The 15,775-nt window shown below is 37.7% G+C and overlaps 1 protein-coding gene across 2 annotated transcripts; it reads right to left on the bottom strand.

Moving 5' to 3' along the window:
* Positions 1-53: 53 nt before the first annotated feature.
* Positions 54-10,185, bottom strand: sec22a (SEC22 homolog A, vesicle trafficking protein). Of its 2 annotated transcripts, XM_051711136.1 has the most exons (8): positions 10,019-10,185; positions 8,954-9,158; positions 7,367-7,530; positions 6,233-6,412; positions 4,005-4,123; positions 3,579-3,644; positions 2,410-2,498; positions 1,324-1,535 (listed from the first exon to the last, which is right to left on the bottom strand). In XM_051711136.1, exons 2-8 carry the CDS (start codon positions 9,133-9,135, stop codon positions 1,472-1,474), a joined length of 864 nt encoding a protein of 287 aa, XP_051567096.1. In that variant the 5' UTR covers positions 9,136-9,158; positions 10,019-10,185; the 3' UTR covers positions 1,324-1,471. The 2 variants fall into 2 exon arrangements, with proteins under 2 accessions (XP_051567095.1, XP_051567096.1); XM_051711135.1 differs by lacking the exon at positions 2,410-2,498 and having other exon boundaries at positions 54-1,535.
* Positions 10,186-15,775: the final 5,590 nt, after the last annotated feature.

Genomic DNA, 15,775 nt, shown 5'->3' with positions numbered 1-15,775 from the left:
TGTTAAAGTGTATATAAAGGTGTGGTGTGCTTATAAAGAAGTAGGCACATTCATACAAATTCAAGATTTTTACTGTCTGTTTCAGAACAGGGCCTCACTTTTGAAAACAAACACACGCTGGGCCAAATAGCAGCGTACTACAGCTGAGAGAGAGAGTGAGTGTGGGTGCGTGTGTTTCTGAGGTGTCTGACATGCTCTATTTGCAATGCAAAGATGCGTAATTAAATATCTGATCATCCCTGACACTGTTTGAAAAATAAGAATGTGTGTACAGCTTGTGAGGAACTTTGAAACATTTGGCCCATAATCTATAAATTTGAACAAGCTGTTATTTCCACTGTGAAAACCAAATGCATAACCAACCAGGGCTGCATTTCCCAAAAGCATCATTAAGCCTAAGTAGATCGTAGAAACCATTGGCGGTAATAACTTCTACGATCAACTTAAGCTTGTGATGCTTTTGGGAAACACTGCCCTGGTGAATAGAAAAAGAACACCACAAGACTCATTAATTCTTACATACTGTTGCAGGTTCATCAAAATTCTGCTCTACAGTGAACAGACCCATTGACAAAAGGCAGCTGATACTCATTGTGGCTTTGGGGCAAAAAAGGAGTCTGGATACTAGTGTGATTCCATTTCCCTCAGAAACTCTAAGCATTCATTTGCAGGTAGCACACCTGCAGGCAGCATGGACATGACTGTTTTGCTTTCAGGCAGAGACATCTGATTAATGACCATGACAACACAATGACTCTGAAATGTGCCGTATGTGTGAAAACAAATGGCAAAATAAAGCCATCAATGCTTGTTTATGTGAGTGTAAGAAAGATGAAAATCCAACACTGTTGAATTACAAGTACCTGTATATAGGTAGCTTAAAAAAGGAAGTGTCATATGCATTGGCTTTAACAATAAAAACAGAGCAAAAATTGTACATTGTGTAAGAAAAAAAAAAAAAAGACATCTTAAGTCCTGATGTCAATTTAAACACAAATATCATATTACATTTGAACATCTAAATTATTTGCTAATGATATGCTTTGATGTTACATACATGAATCTAATCATGTGAGCTTATAAAGTCACATATGAACTTTTGCTTTGACAAGAACAGCAGTTTTTCCATTGCTGACTTGAAATGCGTGCAAAACAATGAAACATGAAAACGGCATGAAAACATGAACAATATAAAAACTCAGCAATCAATCTGAAACCCTGCTTCAAAATCCATAGTACTATTTTCCTCAATGGGACTGGGACATGGTTAGGTTGTGGATAACAGTTTAAAACTGTGTTTGGCTGTGTTGTGTAGTCTTTAGACAGTTCAGGGGTCAAACGTTGTAGTCAGGTGCTTTGCCCTGTGGTCGTCTCAGGTGGATCTGCAGTGTAAAGAACGCTCCCACTGTCACGTGAAAGAGGATCTGCCATATGTTACGGAGTTCATACAGATACATGTTACACAGGCAGATCATGGCAAAGGCCAGGGATGACTTGATGTTCCTCCATACGGAGAAGTAGGCAAACATGTAACACTACATAGAGGAAGAGAAAAAAAAGAGGAAAGCTGTTGCATATTTTTAGCAACAGAAATAAGAAAACTAAACATAAGCAACAAAATAGATTTTTACAATTAAGGAAGAAAACGTGAGTGATGCTTGCCCATACAAAACTTTCATGCCACTACGATACTAGAGATTTGTGGTTGTCAAGATGTTGCTACTGTATAGGAACTTCTGAACAATGAAATTTTCATGACTTTTGCGGTCACATTTTAAAAATCGTTTTATAGAGATTGCTCAAAGGTTAGTTTCTGTCAGAATAATTATTTGAGCTGATCATAACTACTAAACAGTTGCATTTATATAAATTTCATGAAATTTTAAAGATTATTAATTTCCATGACCTTTCAAGGCCTGGAAACCACCATGTTTTTATTTGCTGATATTTGGGTCAGTGACGTGATGCTGATTTTTATTTATTTTTTGTCTGGATCTGTAAAAGTTATTTATAAACACATAAAAATACATTGCACAATGTGTTTTGATTACAATTTCTGAGTTTCAAGTTATTTTTTATATTTGTTTTTATAAAAAAAATAAAGTCTAATTAAAAGCGGAAATTAATGAAAAAGAAATGTTGGCATAACTATTTGTGGTATAATCTTTTTATTTCTAAAAAAAAAAAAATCAGCAGTGATTTAATTTTTCAGTTATGTTTTAAAATACAATTAATATTTGAAAATCTTTTGTCTACTAAATAAAAAAAATAAAAAATAATTGATTTAGTTGTGTTCATTAACATGTATTCACGGTGCAGGGAAAGTATTTTAATATTTGTTATCTGATGGTTAGACTACTTAAAGGGATAGTTCACCCAAAAATGAAAATTCTCCCATCATTTACTCACCCTTTCTTCTGCTGAATAAAAGAAAAGAACCTTTTACTATAAATACTCCTCCCTGCCCAGTAGGTGGCGATATGCATGAAGAATGGGAACTGCCAAAACAAAAAAAAGAATGTGAAAGTAGAGATTTATAGTAAAAAAAATGACTTAAATATTGATCTGTTTCTCACTCACACTTATCATATTGCTTCTGAAGACATGGATTTACCACTGGAGTCATATGGATTACTTTAATGCTGCCTTTATGTGCTTTTTGAGCTTCAAGCTTTTGGTACCCATTCACTTGCATCGTATGGACCTAGAGAGCTGAAATATTCTTCTAAAAATCTGTTTGTGTTCAGCAGAAGAAAGAAAGTCATACAAATCTGGGATGGTGTTAGGTTGAGTAAATGAGAGAATTTTTTGCATGAACTATTCCTCAAAAATGCTATACACAGTTTTCAAAATTTTATGAAACCAAGATGGACACAAAAATTACATTTCTGAGAACTTGACATGTTTAAAACAAGATTTTTCATTTTTGTCACCTTGGACAATCTTATGTCAATGACCAATTTTCAGGCTTTCCATGACTGTGGAAACGCTGGGCGAATTACGATCGAAAATGATCGTCCCTATGCCCTACTCACTCTGAACAACAGAGCTTTTAATGTGGGCACTCTGAAGGGAGCATGGCATTACTGTATGATATGGGATATGAGATGTCTAGATATGGCTCGGTTCCCTCCTTCAATGCAAAGCTAATGGATTTCCTTTGCCTCTTTTATCAACTGTTAGGCAAAAATAATGCATACGTCTGACTGCTTAGAAAGGTAATAACAAGTCTATCCTCAACCAGCATAATGGTATCATTTTTATCTTTACTGAAGTCATTTATTTATAAATCTGCCAGTCACAGCTTTGTAGGACCAGTTACATGCTTAAGTTTAATTAAAATGAAGTTTATGACCAATAACAATAGTGATGCTTGCCTTAGCAAGCCCCACTAATAAAAAGCATCAACAATATAAACTATTTATTTGTAAAAAGGTAATGTATTTCCAATTTTCCCGATTTTCATTTTACAAGACAGTGGTAAATGTGTGATATATTAGCATTGGTTGGTGAGACAGAGAGCAGAGGAAATGAAGGCTGGCATGCTGAGAGTAACTCACAATCTGACTGCTGCTTACCTGATACAAACAGGCCGCAGTCCCCAGGAAAAAAGCAATTACGTAATTAAAGTCTTCATTGTCATTCTGCAGACGGAGCAGAAAAAGAGGAAAGACAGGGTGCTGTGTTAAGGAGTGCACAAATTATAATAAGAAGCCCTGCATTATAACGGACAATGAATTACAGAGAGAGACTGAATGTAATGACTCACTTATCAGAGCAATATACAAAGCAATACAAAACAACCCTTTACATCTGCAGTAAGTGCACAGTCTGACAAAATTATTCACGAGTTGTAGCTACTATCCATCAGTTCTAACTTAATACATTACAATGGCACTGTTACAATTAAAAGTAATGTTCAGTCCGATGTGTTAATCAATAAAGTAGAAAATAAATAATGCTGGGCAATGCCAGCATTACTATTAGTGAATGACTGAGCTAACCTGTAATATGCTTTCTATCGCATGGACTCCCCGCAGCAAATTAAGAGCGCCACACAGGACACTTAAGACACAGGCGACGATACCTGGCAGTGTAACAGGCTCCAGCATTTGATTAGGAGCTGCAGGGATAAAAGAAAGATACAGTCAAACAGCAGCAAAATTACTATATCATGGTGCCTGCCCATGCAAAACTCTATGGCATAATGCTAGGGTGTTGAGGATGGTTGCTAAGGAAATGCTATTCAGTTGCTAGGGTGTTCCGAGTGTGTTTTTAGTGGGTTGCTTACAAGTCAAAATAGCCCATCCCCAAGTCTGTATGATATTCTGGTGCCTAGATATGGCTCGGTCAGGTCCCTCCTTCATTGCAAGTTTATGGGATTTTTATGCCTGCCAGGAAATTGTAAGTCCAATCACTTAGAAAAGTAAATGGCACCAGTGTCAGAAATTAACTTTTTTTATTAAGGGGCAATTTATGCCGCTGGATTTCATTTTAAGGGGCGTTTTTTTACCTTTATGGAGGACATGTTTTTTTTTTTCTAACCATTTAAAACTGTCTAATCCGTTGATTTAAATGTAATCAATTCATTAATATAAACTCTCAAGATTAAGAATGCATTACCCTAAAAATTCAATCAACATCAACTCATATTTTATGCCATAATATGTATAACAAGGACTATAATAAAATATTAAAGGGATAGTTTACCAAAAAATGAAAATTCTCTCATTTACTCACCCTTATGCCATCCCAGATGTGAATGACTTTCTTTCATTTGCTGAACTCAAATGAAGATTTTTAGAAGAATATTTCAGCTCTGTAGGTCCATTTAATGCAAGTGAATGGGTGCCAAAATTTTGAAGCTACAAAAATCACATAAATCAGCATAAAAGTAATCCATAAGACTCCAGTGGTTAATCCCATGTCTTCAGAAGTGATATGATAGGTGTGGGTGAGAAACAGATCAGTATTTAGGTCAATTTTTTGTATAAATTCTCCACCCTGCTCAGTCAAACTTCACTTTCACATTCTTCTTTTGTTTTTGGGGATTCACATTCTTCATAAATATCATCCCCTTCTGGGCAGGGAGAAGAATTTCTTGCAAAAAAAGACTTAAGCATTGATCTGTTTCTCACCCACACCTATCATATCGCTTCTGAAGACATGGATTAAACACTGGATTCGTATGGATTACTTTTCTTATGACTTTATGAGCTTTTTGGAGCATAAAACATATGGCACCCATTCACTTGCATTGTGTGGACCTACTGAGCTGAAATATTCTTCTAAAAATCATAATTTGTGTTCTGCAGAAGAAAGTCATATACATCTGGGATGGCATAAGGGTGAGTAAATGATGAGAGAATTTTCATTTTTGGGTGAACTATCCCTTTAAGAACTATATCAGATGTTACAAATACAAAAACAGAAGAATTCATTACAATGGAATGTTTTGTCCACACATTTTGAATTTCTGGGGCATTTCTGATAGATTTTTTGCCCAGAGCCCCCTTTATTTCTTTTCTTGAATGCCCACCTCTCCTCAACCAGCTGCATGATTTGAGTCTCATTCACTTCAATCGTACAAACGGTGCAAGACGGGTTACCTGTCAAAGTTTAATACTTACAATGAGGGGTTTGTTCAAATCCCCAGCCCTGAGTATGATCAATAGTAAGCACCACTAATTATATGCCTGTTATCTATAGAGCTAAAGCGTTTGTTTTTAATATATATTTTTTTTCTAAAGGTCGAGTGCCAATTTAATTGAGCATGCCATTAACTTTAAGTCAAACATCTGAATTATTTAGTTTAGAAATGTTTACACGTGCACCTTCACTTCAATGGGCAAACGAGCTCCTACACAAACACAACAGTCAATAAATCCATTACGGTATGAAGGGGGAAATAATAACAGCTGTGCTTACATACAAGAAAACTTTTCCTGTACACAAGCCCCTGATCAAAAGCAAATACTGAATGATGTGAGTTTCTTCAACAAACTTCAAAAGAGGCATGCAAGTTTCATTTTTTTTTTTTGGACGTATTGCAGGCCAGACTCAAACCTGTGTAAATACCACTGCTCAAGGTGTCAGGATCATGGGTGCTAAATGCTGTGCCACAAGCTCTCTGATGGATAACAACTTGAACTAGAATAAATACCGCTTTCAAGATGTTCTACCCCTTCAACACAAGGAAGTGTACATGTCATGGTCAGTGTGTGTTCCTTACCTATGCCTTTATATTTAGACTGCTTGTGTTGTGAGAAGCCGTTGATTGATCCAATGTCCTCCAGGGAGAGCTGATAAGGAGGCCGGAGCTTAATCTCAGTCTGCATGTCAGCCAGATTAATCTTGGTGGAGAGGGAACGTGGGCTATTGTAACGTTGCTTGGTTTTCCGGATGAAGTTATCTGTCAAAATCACAGAAATGGCAGGCAAACTAAATGAATCATAATTTCTGGGCCTGCATTGAATAAGGTTTTCTGTAAGCAAGCAAGATTCTGAACAAAACAGTGAGCTGCCTTGCTGTCTCCCATCTACATAAGCTATTACCTTATAAGACTTCATCTAGGCACTCTAGCACTCGAAAAGTGAACAGGAGGCTCGACAAACACTCATCATTGAATTAAAGAGTTTGATGTTAGCTTGTTGCTAAGCTAACAACACTATACACAAATAAGAACAAAAAATACACACAGCATACACAAATATAGGATAGTACAGCGCCATTTTTCTTAATTTCGTGCAAAATCTTGGATGGAATATTTAACTAAGCTTGTCCCAATGGATCTTGGGTATTGTCTTTTTTGCAAAGGGCAAATGTAATGCTGCCTTACAAGATTTTGCCCAAATTCTAAGGCAGTATAATTGCGCAGCCTAATGTTTGGTACAGCCTTTGCAACGGGAGCATGCCTATGATGGTTAAAACATAATTTACGCAAGTATGCATGCGCAGATGCGAGTGCTTGGCCAACGGGCGGCCTAGTTGAGCATGCATAACATGCGTATAGAGTTATCTATAAAAGTCTGTGCCATTAAACTAGATGTGTTATTATCCAGGTAATTTGCTATCAAATATTGACTTTAACTGACTTGCTCAGCAATATTCTCTTCAAATAGTTGCCCTGGCATGACAGTTATTGACTTAAATGAGAAAACTCACCATAGAAGCGGACAATTCACACTAATTTCTGTTATAGCGCCCCTTGCAGCAACGTTAAGAATGCAATGCATACTTGCATTGTGTTATGAATTGCGTTCAGACGCAACTTGGAACGCAACAATGCATGAAATCAAGTTTGCGTAGCTAGAAGCATACTTACGAAAAGTATGATTCGGCTTTAAGACTACAGACAAAAACTCACCGAACTCAATGAAGGAGAAAGGCCTCAAAGCGCTGTTGATCCGCTTGGTGTCATATGTGACAATGAACTCTCTCTGAAGTTCATCAAGGAAGCTGAAGGCCAGGACACTGGGATAGTTCTCTGTGCAGACCATCAAATACCCAACTCCAAGAGAGCTTGTGAAACTGTGGAAAGCAAGACATTTCATAATTTACATTATGGCAATCACGTCGATGATCCAATAAGTTAAGCGCCAGTTTCCCATGAATACAATTTAAGTCAGATGAAAAAATTATGATGTTTATCATATCGTATTATTACTTTTCACTGATGTTGTAGACCTATACTGGCCGGAAGCCACATCTGAGAATGTGACATTTTTCACTTAGGACAAAGAGTTTGTAAAAGCTTGCAGCAATGAACCACAAAATTCCATTTGACTCCAAATTGTTTAAAATAGCCCTTCACACTCTGTTTAACACATACTCTATGGATCTGTATGTTCACTAAGTTCTTTTTGAAAAGATTTCGATTTCCCTTTGAGGACAGTTTATTAACTCGCCTCTGAAAACTGGAAACTTTGTCATTGTCTCTCCATGTTAATGTCTGTTTGCAGAGATGAAACAATCAATTGAGAGAATTTGTTTCTGCCAGCTTCTGAAGTTGGAAGTGATGAATGGTGGCCGTCTGGAAAGCCAGGCTATGAAATGGTCACCCCAGGGTCTCTTAATGCAATGCATCTGAATTAAACTTCACTTAAGGGAACTTTACATTTGACATCAGACTAAGTTACTAAACAGAGCACTCTATGCCTCAGTTTCATTTGTTTTTGTTTTTTGGTTGTTTTGATTGAAGGGATAGTTCACCCAAAAATGAAAACTCACCATCATGTCGTTTCAAAGCCATTTGACCTTCTCTTTTCAGTGGAACACAAAAAAAAGCTTTTTGAAGAAGTACATCAAGCACCAAAGGGGGGGGCGGCTGCACTATGATCTGCACTATATTCCACACAAAGCTATCCTATGGCTTCAAAAGACTTGGAATACAGCACATAAGTCAAATGGACAACTTTTATAGTTTTTTATTTTATTTTTGGAGTTTGACAGCCAGGTCACGGTATGCTTTTGTTCTGCGGAAAAGAGCAGGGTAAACATTCTGCCTGACATCTCCTTTTATATAGCACAGAAGAAAGTAATACGGGTTTGGAACAACATGATGGTGATTAAATGAGGACAGAATTTGTGAACTAACCCCTTAAGTGCAAATGAATCAAGCTTTCACACTCATGATTTTAAGAGAGACTTATTAAGACTTGAACTGAGAGTTAATTATATTTAAGTTATTAAAGGGAAACTGCAAAAAGCACTGTTCATGATGTCTGATGTGGCTGCATTAGCCATTAAGCAATAGTAATTGTGTGTTTCAAATAAAGAAATTCAGCTGTTCACCTGCTTTGCTTGCAACCCAAACACAGCAGACCTGCAGAATCAGAATACCTTCAAGATTGCATTTTTGCACTACAAATATTGAATTTTGTTTTCGGTAGTATTGTGTAACATAGCCCACATTTTTCCATACACCCTTAGGTCCATTACAATGATAACTCACTTGATGTTGTACAGGCCAGATCTGAGTGAGCAGCGATCTGGAAACTGGCTGAGTTTTTTGGATAGACCCTTGAGATGTTTCTTAGTCTCCTGAAGTCCTTTATCCTGTTCATGGTCCGTGGAGGCAGAGAGAGGCAGACCGTCCCTCACTCTCACCACAGAGGAAAACAGGACCATAGACATGTTCTACAAAGCTCAATGGACACCTGAAGGGACAAAAGAATATCAATCAATTAATTACTTAGAATACCAGTTCTTACCACTCAATGTTTAGTGCTTTCAAAATAGCCCTTGATTCAGTAAAACCTAATTAAATTGTTTTTTTTTTTTTTTGGAAAGGATTTTCTTTTTTTATTCACATACAATACTATGGTATTTACACGGTACTACAAGGTTCTTCAAAGAATACCACGGTACAGAGTTCCAACACCTTTAACCACTGAATTTCCATGATCTTTTTTAAAATGATTACTGGTTTTAATTTTTTTAAACATTTTATAAAGATTACCATGGCCAATTTCTATTTGATGAAATAATTTTGAGCTAAGCATAATTAAAATATAATTTCACTGAGTTAAGGTTTATTAATTTCCATGACTTTTTCACAATTTTAAAAGAAAAAAATTGGAAATCACAATTTTAAAAATCACGCATGTGACACTATTTTAAATATCCAGGCTCTCCTCATTCAATTCTATTATATTCAACTTATTACAGACTCATATTCTCATATCTGCAGCACAGTTAGCTAAGCTAATAACATTAGCATATTTGCTGACAGCAAGCCATCACATCGGCGGATTATCTTATTCACAGACCAAAAGCACATATGTATTTATACCGGGTTATAAGTTTGATTAAACGTGAAATCCCTGAAACTAAACATTGCAATTATAAGCAATGATGTGGAGTAGATTCCACTGCTGCTACCTTAGCAAGCCCTTCAGCTTAGCTTTAAATGACTGTATGTATCGCTATTGTTTGCTGTACATACCTACTACTGACATGAGCCCGTTTAAAATATATTAAGACATAACAACACTTTCGTATTACTTTTCAAATATACCGTTATATTTGGCAAATTTCATCGCTGAGCTCTTCCTGCAGATCTAATAGCTGATGGGTTTGCTTAAGTTCGACACAGCTTCGGCTTGGTTCGTCAAATCATCGGCTCCATTCGACTTCTCGTCGGGTTAGTTCGGCTCAGAATCGGCTGTGAGTCTTGGTGACGGAGGTGACGTGCCTAGAGGAGATGCTGGCGGTCACTTTAAAGTGAGCGTCATCAACCAAACAGTTTTACATACACTATATTGTCAAAAGTATTCGCTCATCTGCCTTTAGACGCATATGAAGTTAAGTGACATCCCATTCTTAATCCATAGGGTTTAATATGACGTCAGCCCACGCTTTGCAGCTATAACAGCTTCAACTCTTATGGGAAGGCTTTCCACAAGGTTTAGGAGTGTGTTTATGGGAATTTTTGACCATTCTTCCAGAAGTGCATTTGTGAGGTCAGACACTGATGTTGGACGAGAAGGCCTGGCTCGCAGTTTTCGCTCTAATTCATCCCAAAGGTGCTCTTTCGGGTTGAGGTCAGGACTCTGTGCAGGCCAGTCAAGTTCTTCCACACCAAACTCGCTCATCCATGTCTTTATGGACCTTGCTTTGTGCACTGGTGCGCAGTCATGTTGGAACAGGAAGGGGCCATCCCCAAACTGTTCCCACAAATTTGGGAGCATGGAATTGTCCAAAATCTCTTGGTATGCTGAAGCATTCAGAGTTCCTTTCACTGGAACTAAGGGGCCAAGCCCAGCTCCTGAAAAACAACCCCACACCATAATCCCCCCCTCCACCAAACTTCACAGTTGGCACAATGCAGTAAGACAAGTACCGTTCTCCTGGCAACAGCCAAACCCAGACTCGTCTATCAGATTGCCAGATGGAGAAGCTTGATTCGTCACTCCAGAGAACGCATCTCCACTGCTCTAGAGTCCAGTGGCGGCGTGCTTTACACCACTGCATCCGACGCTTTGCATTGCACTTGGTGATGTATGGCTTGGATGCAGCTGCTCGGCCATGGAAACCCATTCCATGAAGCTCTCTACGCACTGTTCTTGAGCTAATCTGAAGGCCACATGAACTTTGGAGGTCTGTAGCGATTGACTCTGCAGAAAGTTGGCGACCTCTGCGCACTATGCGCCTCAGCATCCGCTGACCCCGCTCTGTCATTTTACGTGACCTACCACTTCGTGGCTGAGTTGCTGTCATTCCCAATCGCTTCCACTTTGTTATAATACCACTGACAGTTGACTGTGGAATATTTAGTAGCGAGGAAATTTCACGACTGGACTTGTTGCACAGGTGGCATCCTATCACAGTACCACGCTGGAATTCTCTGAGCTCCTGAGAGCGGCCCATTCTTTCACAAATGTTTGTAGAAGCAGTCTGCATGCCTAGGTGCTTCATTTTATACACCTGTGGCCATGGAAGTGATTGGAACACCTGAATTCAATTATTTGGATGGGTGAGCGAATACTTTTGGCAATATAGTGTATGTCAAAAAAATATTTTTGATAATACACGTTGAATTTTCTCTTACATATCAGTAATGAAGAAGTGCATGGTAAAACTGTTAATTAGTTTATCAAATGATTACATTTACAAAATAAAAAATAGCACAAAATGCCTTTGCATACTGATTGCTATTTTGCAATATAGGCCATACAATTTGTCTTTATCACAAAAACTAAAGATGCTGTTTATTTCAAAATCTGGAGACAAGCTTCAGAAAGGTGTCAACATTTGTACATTGCATTTTTATTTAGGTTATGAAGATTGCAGAAATTGCACATTTAGCAATTAACATAATGAACAGTTTCATGCCATTAAATGGCTTCTTCTCTTGTCCAAAGGAAATAACATTTCATACTAAAAAACCAGTGATAACAGTTTGAATCCACGTGCTTTAACAAATGATGCTGGGTTTGCAGAAATCAAGCACTGCTATTACTATAAAATACCAGAGCTCCTTAATAGTTTTATAATGCATTTGTGATTGGAATGGAATAATTAAAATTTTGCTTATATATGCCTTGGCTAAAAATACAGGAATAGAAAAATATACATAGGGATGGAGAAAAGAAGTAAAACTGCAATTGAGAGACAAAAAACAACCCTTCTCAGAAATAATTGGACAGCAGTTCAATTGTACTTTAATCCATTTTGAATAATTTCCACTAGGTATTATGGTGTTTAATGTGGTTTGTGTGCCACATTTAAACCATTTAATTTTCCACCTCGCTTAACAGCCTTGCAATTTAAGCACAGAAACCACAAAATTCACAAACTTCAACATTTTATAGCTCTGTCTCTGTCAAGCTTCACCCATCACTCACAGCTCTGAATTCCATGTTTTACAAGGATGAAACTGAGAGCTCTTCAGATTAAAGTGACCTCCTGGCAACATGCACTTCAGAGCAGCACGAGCCATGCTTTAAAGACTGATGTCCACGGCATAGGCAGCTTGATGAATAACTGGCAGTCTAAAGCTATGTTTTTAGTGCAGGATTGTCAGGGTGACAACTAGTGTGGATGCTATCATTCATACTGACTGGATATAGTGGGCTGACTCAACCATTGGATGTACCTTTTGAAATCACTGCAGGAACATATGGAGGGAGAAAATGGAGTGGGTTGGGTACAGGGGATATAGACATTTTATTATAATAAAATAAACATTTAATAAATTTTCTTTCTAAATTTCTGGGTACAAGCTGCAGGATATATCTGGTGTCAGGTAACACGTTTATTTAGTATCCTGATACTATTTTTAAGATTGCATACATTGCACATATTTTGGTGGCATGGACTTGTCCGAAGGATTTTGAAATAACATGAAGGGCCCACATATGAATAAAAAATCGACCAACAGTGGGTTAGGTACGAGGTAATACAGACGTCACTCTCTAGGAAGTGCTGCCTGCTTCAAATTGTCATTCCTCCCTTAAGCACTCCTGTTATGACTGATCCCATATTTCTCGGTAATATCAATTTTACAGATGAATGAAACTAACAGCAGAATTATCATGCATTTAAAGGGTCACTAAACTCACCACACAGGGGAGTAAAAAAAAAGAATAACAAAGGAAAAATGTCCAGTTCTTTTCACAATTTTTGCTGCTGAGAAAACGTATGTTTATTCCACTTTTACTGCCACGTCTATGAAACAAGGAGAAAATGAGTTTGTATGGATTTCTTGCAAGTGTCACACATCATTTTGATTACTGCTTTCAGAGCAGGAGTGGAGGCGAAACTTTATTTCTCCAGTAAAGATAATGGGTGTGCATTTATGCCATTGACTTCTGCTACTGCGAAATTTATCCCACTGACTTGTATTATTGAATATTTCCTTGGGCAATTCATTTTCTTCCAAAAGGTGAAACAATGTTCTGCAGAAATGCAAGTGTTTCTGTAGCTCAACTGGTAGAATCACTAAGGCTTAGAAACACTAAGTTTGATTCCTAGGGAATGCATGCACTGACAAAAAATCTATAGTTTGAACACAGTGCATGTCGCTTCAAATAAAAGCATCTTCAGAATGCATTAATGTAAATGTAAAACTACAAACCTTGAATCTTGTCCAACCCTGGTCAGTCTCAAATAAATAAATCAGTATGCAGAAACATTAAGGTGACCTTAGTTAATTATGTTGGCTTGAAAAATCCAACATACTGTTCTACACTTCAGACTTATTAAATTTTTTCCAAAATACCTAAACAAATAACAAAATTAGTAAATACAACTCCTCAAACAGCTTTCAAGCTAATCCAAAAAAACTCAGTACAGACTTTGTTTTGACTGTTTTGACTTAGGCCACATCCACACTAAAAAGGCTATTTTCAGTTTCCCAATGTCATAATTTTCCAAAGTATGCGGCAATGGAGAGCGTTTTCGAAATGCTCAGTTTTCGGTGGAGGGAAACGGCATTCTAGTATGGATGAGAGGTGTAAACGTAGCACAGTTTATGTGTTTCAAATGAAAACGTATTAGTGTGGACTTGGCTTTATTATGTTTCTGTACGTCTTGTCTAACTTTGGATTGGATTTATAGTTTTCTCGGGAAACAGATAGATTTTCTGGAGTCATCGGAGAGGGAATTATCCACTAATCCACTAGTGACCAATGTGGATTTGGAGCATGTCTGGGAGAAACTGGAGGACATGGAGAACTGTAGAATATGTATTGTTGGAATTCCAGAGGCCGAAGAGGGTCAGGATATGGTGAAATTCCTGGATGGGCTCTTTCCGAGTCTGCTTGACATAACAGACCATAAGCTGGAAATTGAGCAAGCTCACAGGGTTCCAGCTCGGCGATCCGCTGAGGGAGACATGCCCCGATCAATTCTGGCCAAATTTCTGAGATCATCCAATAAAGATCTCATGTTACGCAAGGCGAGGAGTAAAGGAAGGCTTTCTTGGAAGAACCACAGCATTTTCTTGTTCCAAGACTTTGCAAATACGACGAGAGAAATGTGATCAATTCAAGGAATGCAAGAAACTCTTACATCAATAGAAGGCCGCTTTTGCACTGATGTTCCCAGCCAAACTGATAATAGATGCTAATGATGGCCATAAAACATTCACATGTCCCCATCAAGCGATGTCCTTCATAAAGTCAAAGGAGAAGTTATTTTGTGGTACTCACAGTGGACCGACTCACTGAACATTCACTTGACTGTCCAAGGAAACTGAGCGCCTTTTTGTTTCTTTTTGTTCTTGTTCCGCCTAGCAGCTGGAGTTTGTTTTGTGAAGTAACACTCCTTCAGGACAGCTTTGTGGATGAAACTGCACGTTCTTTGTGCTTATGCCTCCTGTTGGCTGGAGTTTGTTTTATAGATTATCTTTTGTTGTGTAATTCTGTCTCACAAAATTTGTATAGAAACACTGGACTTGAGCAATTTGATGGCAAAGTTGTCGCAGGGGCTCTCGTAGGTGTACATGGACTGTTTGAGTTTAGAGGGATGGAATCCAGTTGGTGCTGTCATGCACGGGATTAATGCGCATGTTTTTCTTTTTTCTGTCTGTTTGGTTCAGGGGGAAGTTCGGGGTTTGATTGTTGCACTAATGTTGGAATGTGGTCTTTATAATTTTGTTTTTGACACACACATTTATTTTTTAAATATGTCAAAATTTAAAATGTTAAAATGAGTGGATTGTCTCTCTCCACGTGGAATGTGAATCGGTTGGGGCACACCATAAAAAGAAGGAAGGTTATTTCTTTTCTTAAGTGTAAGAAATATGATATAGTGTTTCTTCAAGAAACGCATCTTTCCCCGCAGGAAGCTGAAAATTGTTGAAAGATATGGGGTGGACATGTTTTCTTTAGTGCTGACTCAAGTAAGAGCAGGGGAGTCATTATACTGATAAGTAAGCATCTACAATTCAAATTTCTCAAATAGATTAAAGATAAATTAGGAAGAGTCATTATTGTTTTAGCAGAAATTCAGAGGCAAAGTCTTATTTTGGCTAATATTTACACACCTAATGCTGATAATCAGGGCTTTTTTATAGATCTTGAAGGGATGTTGCATGCCGCTGGCACCCCACATGATATAATATTGGGAGGAGACTTTAATCTTTTGATGGACTCAGTCCTTGATCATAGTGAAGCAAAAGTGTGTAAGACCCCTAGAGCAACACTGACACTTCACAGGATGTGTAAAAATCTTGGTCTTACAGATATTTGGAGACTTTTGAACCCATCTGGTAGGGACTATAAATTTTTTCACCAGTCCATAAGGTTATTCCAGAATAGATTTTTTTTAT

The sequence above is a fragment of the Myxocyprinus asiaticus genome, chromosome 11 (genome assembly GCF_019703515.2).
Source record: "Myxocyprinus asiaticus isolate MX2 ecotype Aquarium Trade chromosome 11, UBuf_Myxa_2, whole genome shotgun sequence".
NCBI classification, from domain to species: Eukaryota; Metazoa; Chordata; class Actinopteri; order Cypriniformes; family Catostomidae; genus Myxocyprinus; species Myxocyprinus asiaticus.
Note: the sequence above shows the minus strand (reverse complement) of the source record. Positions and strands in the feature narration are given on the sequence as shown.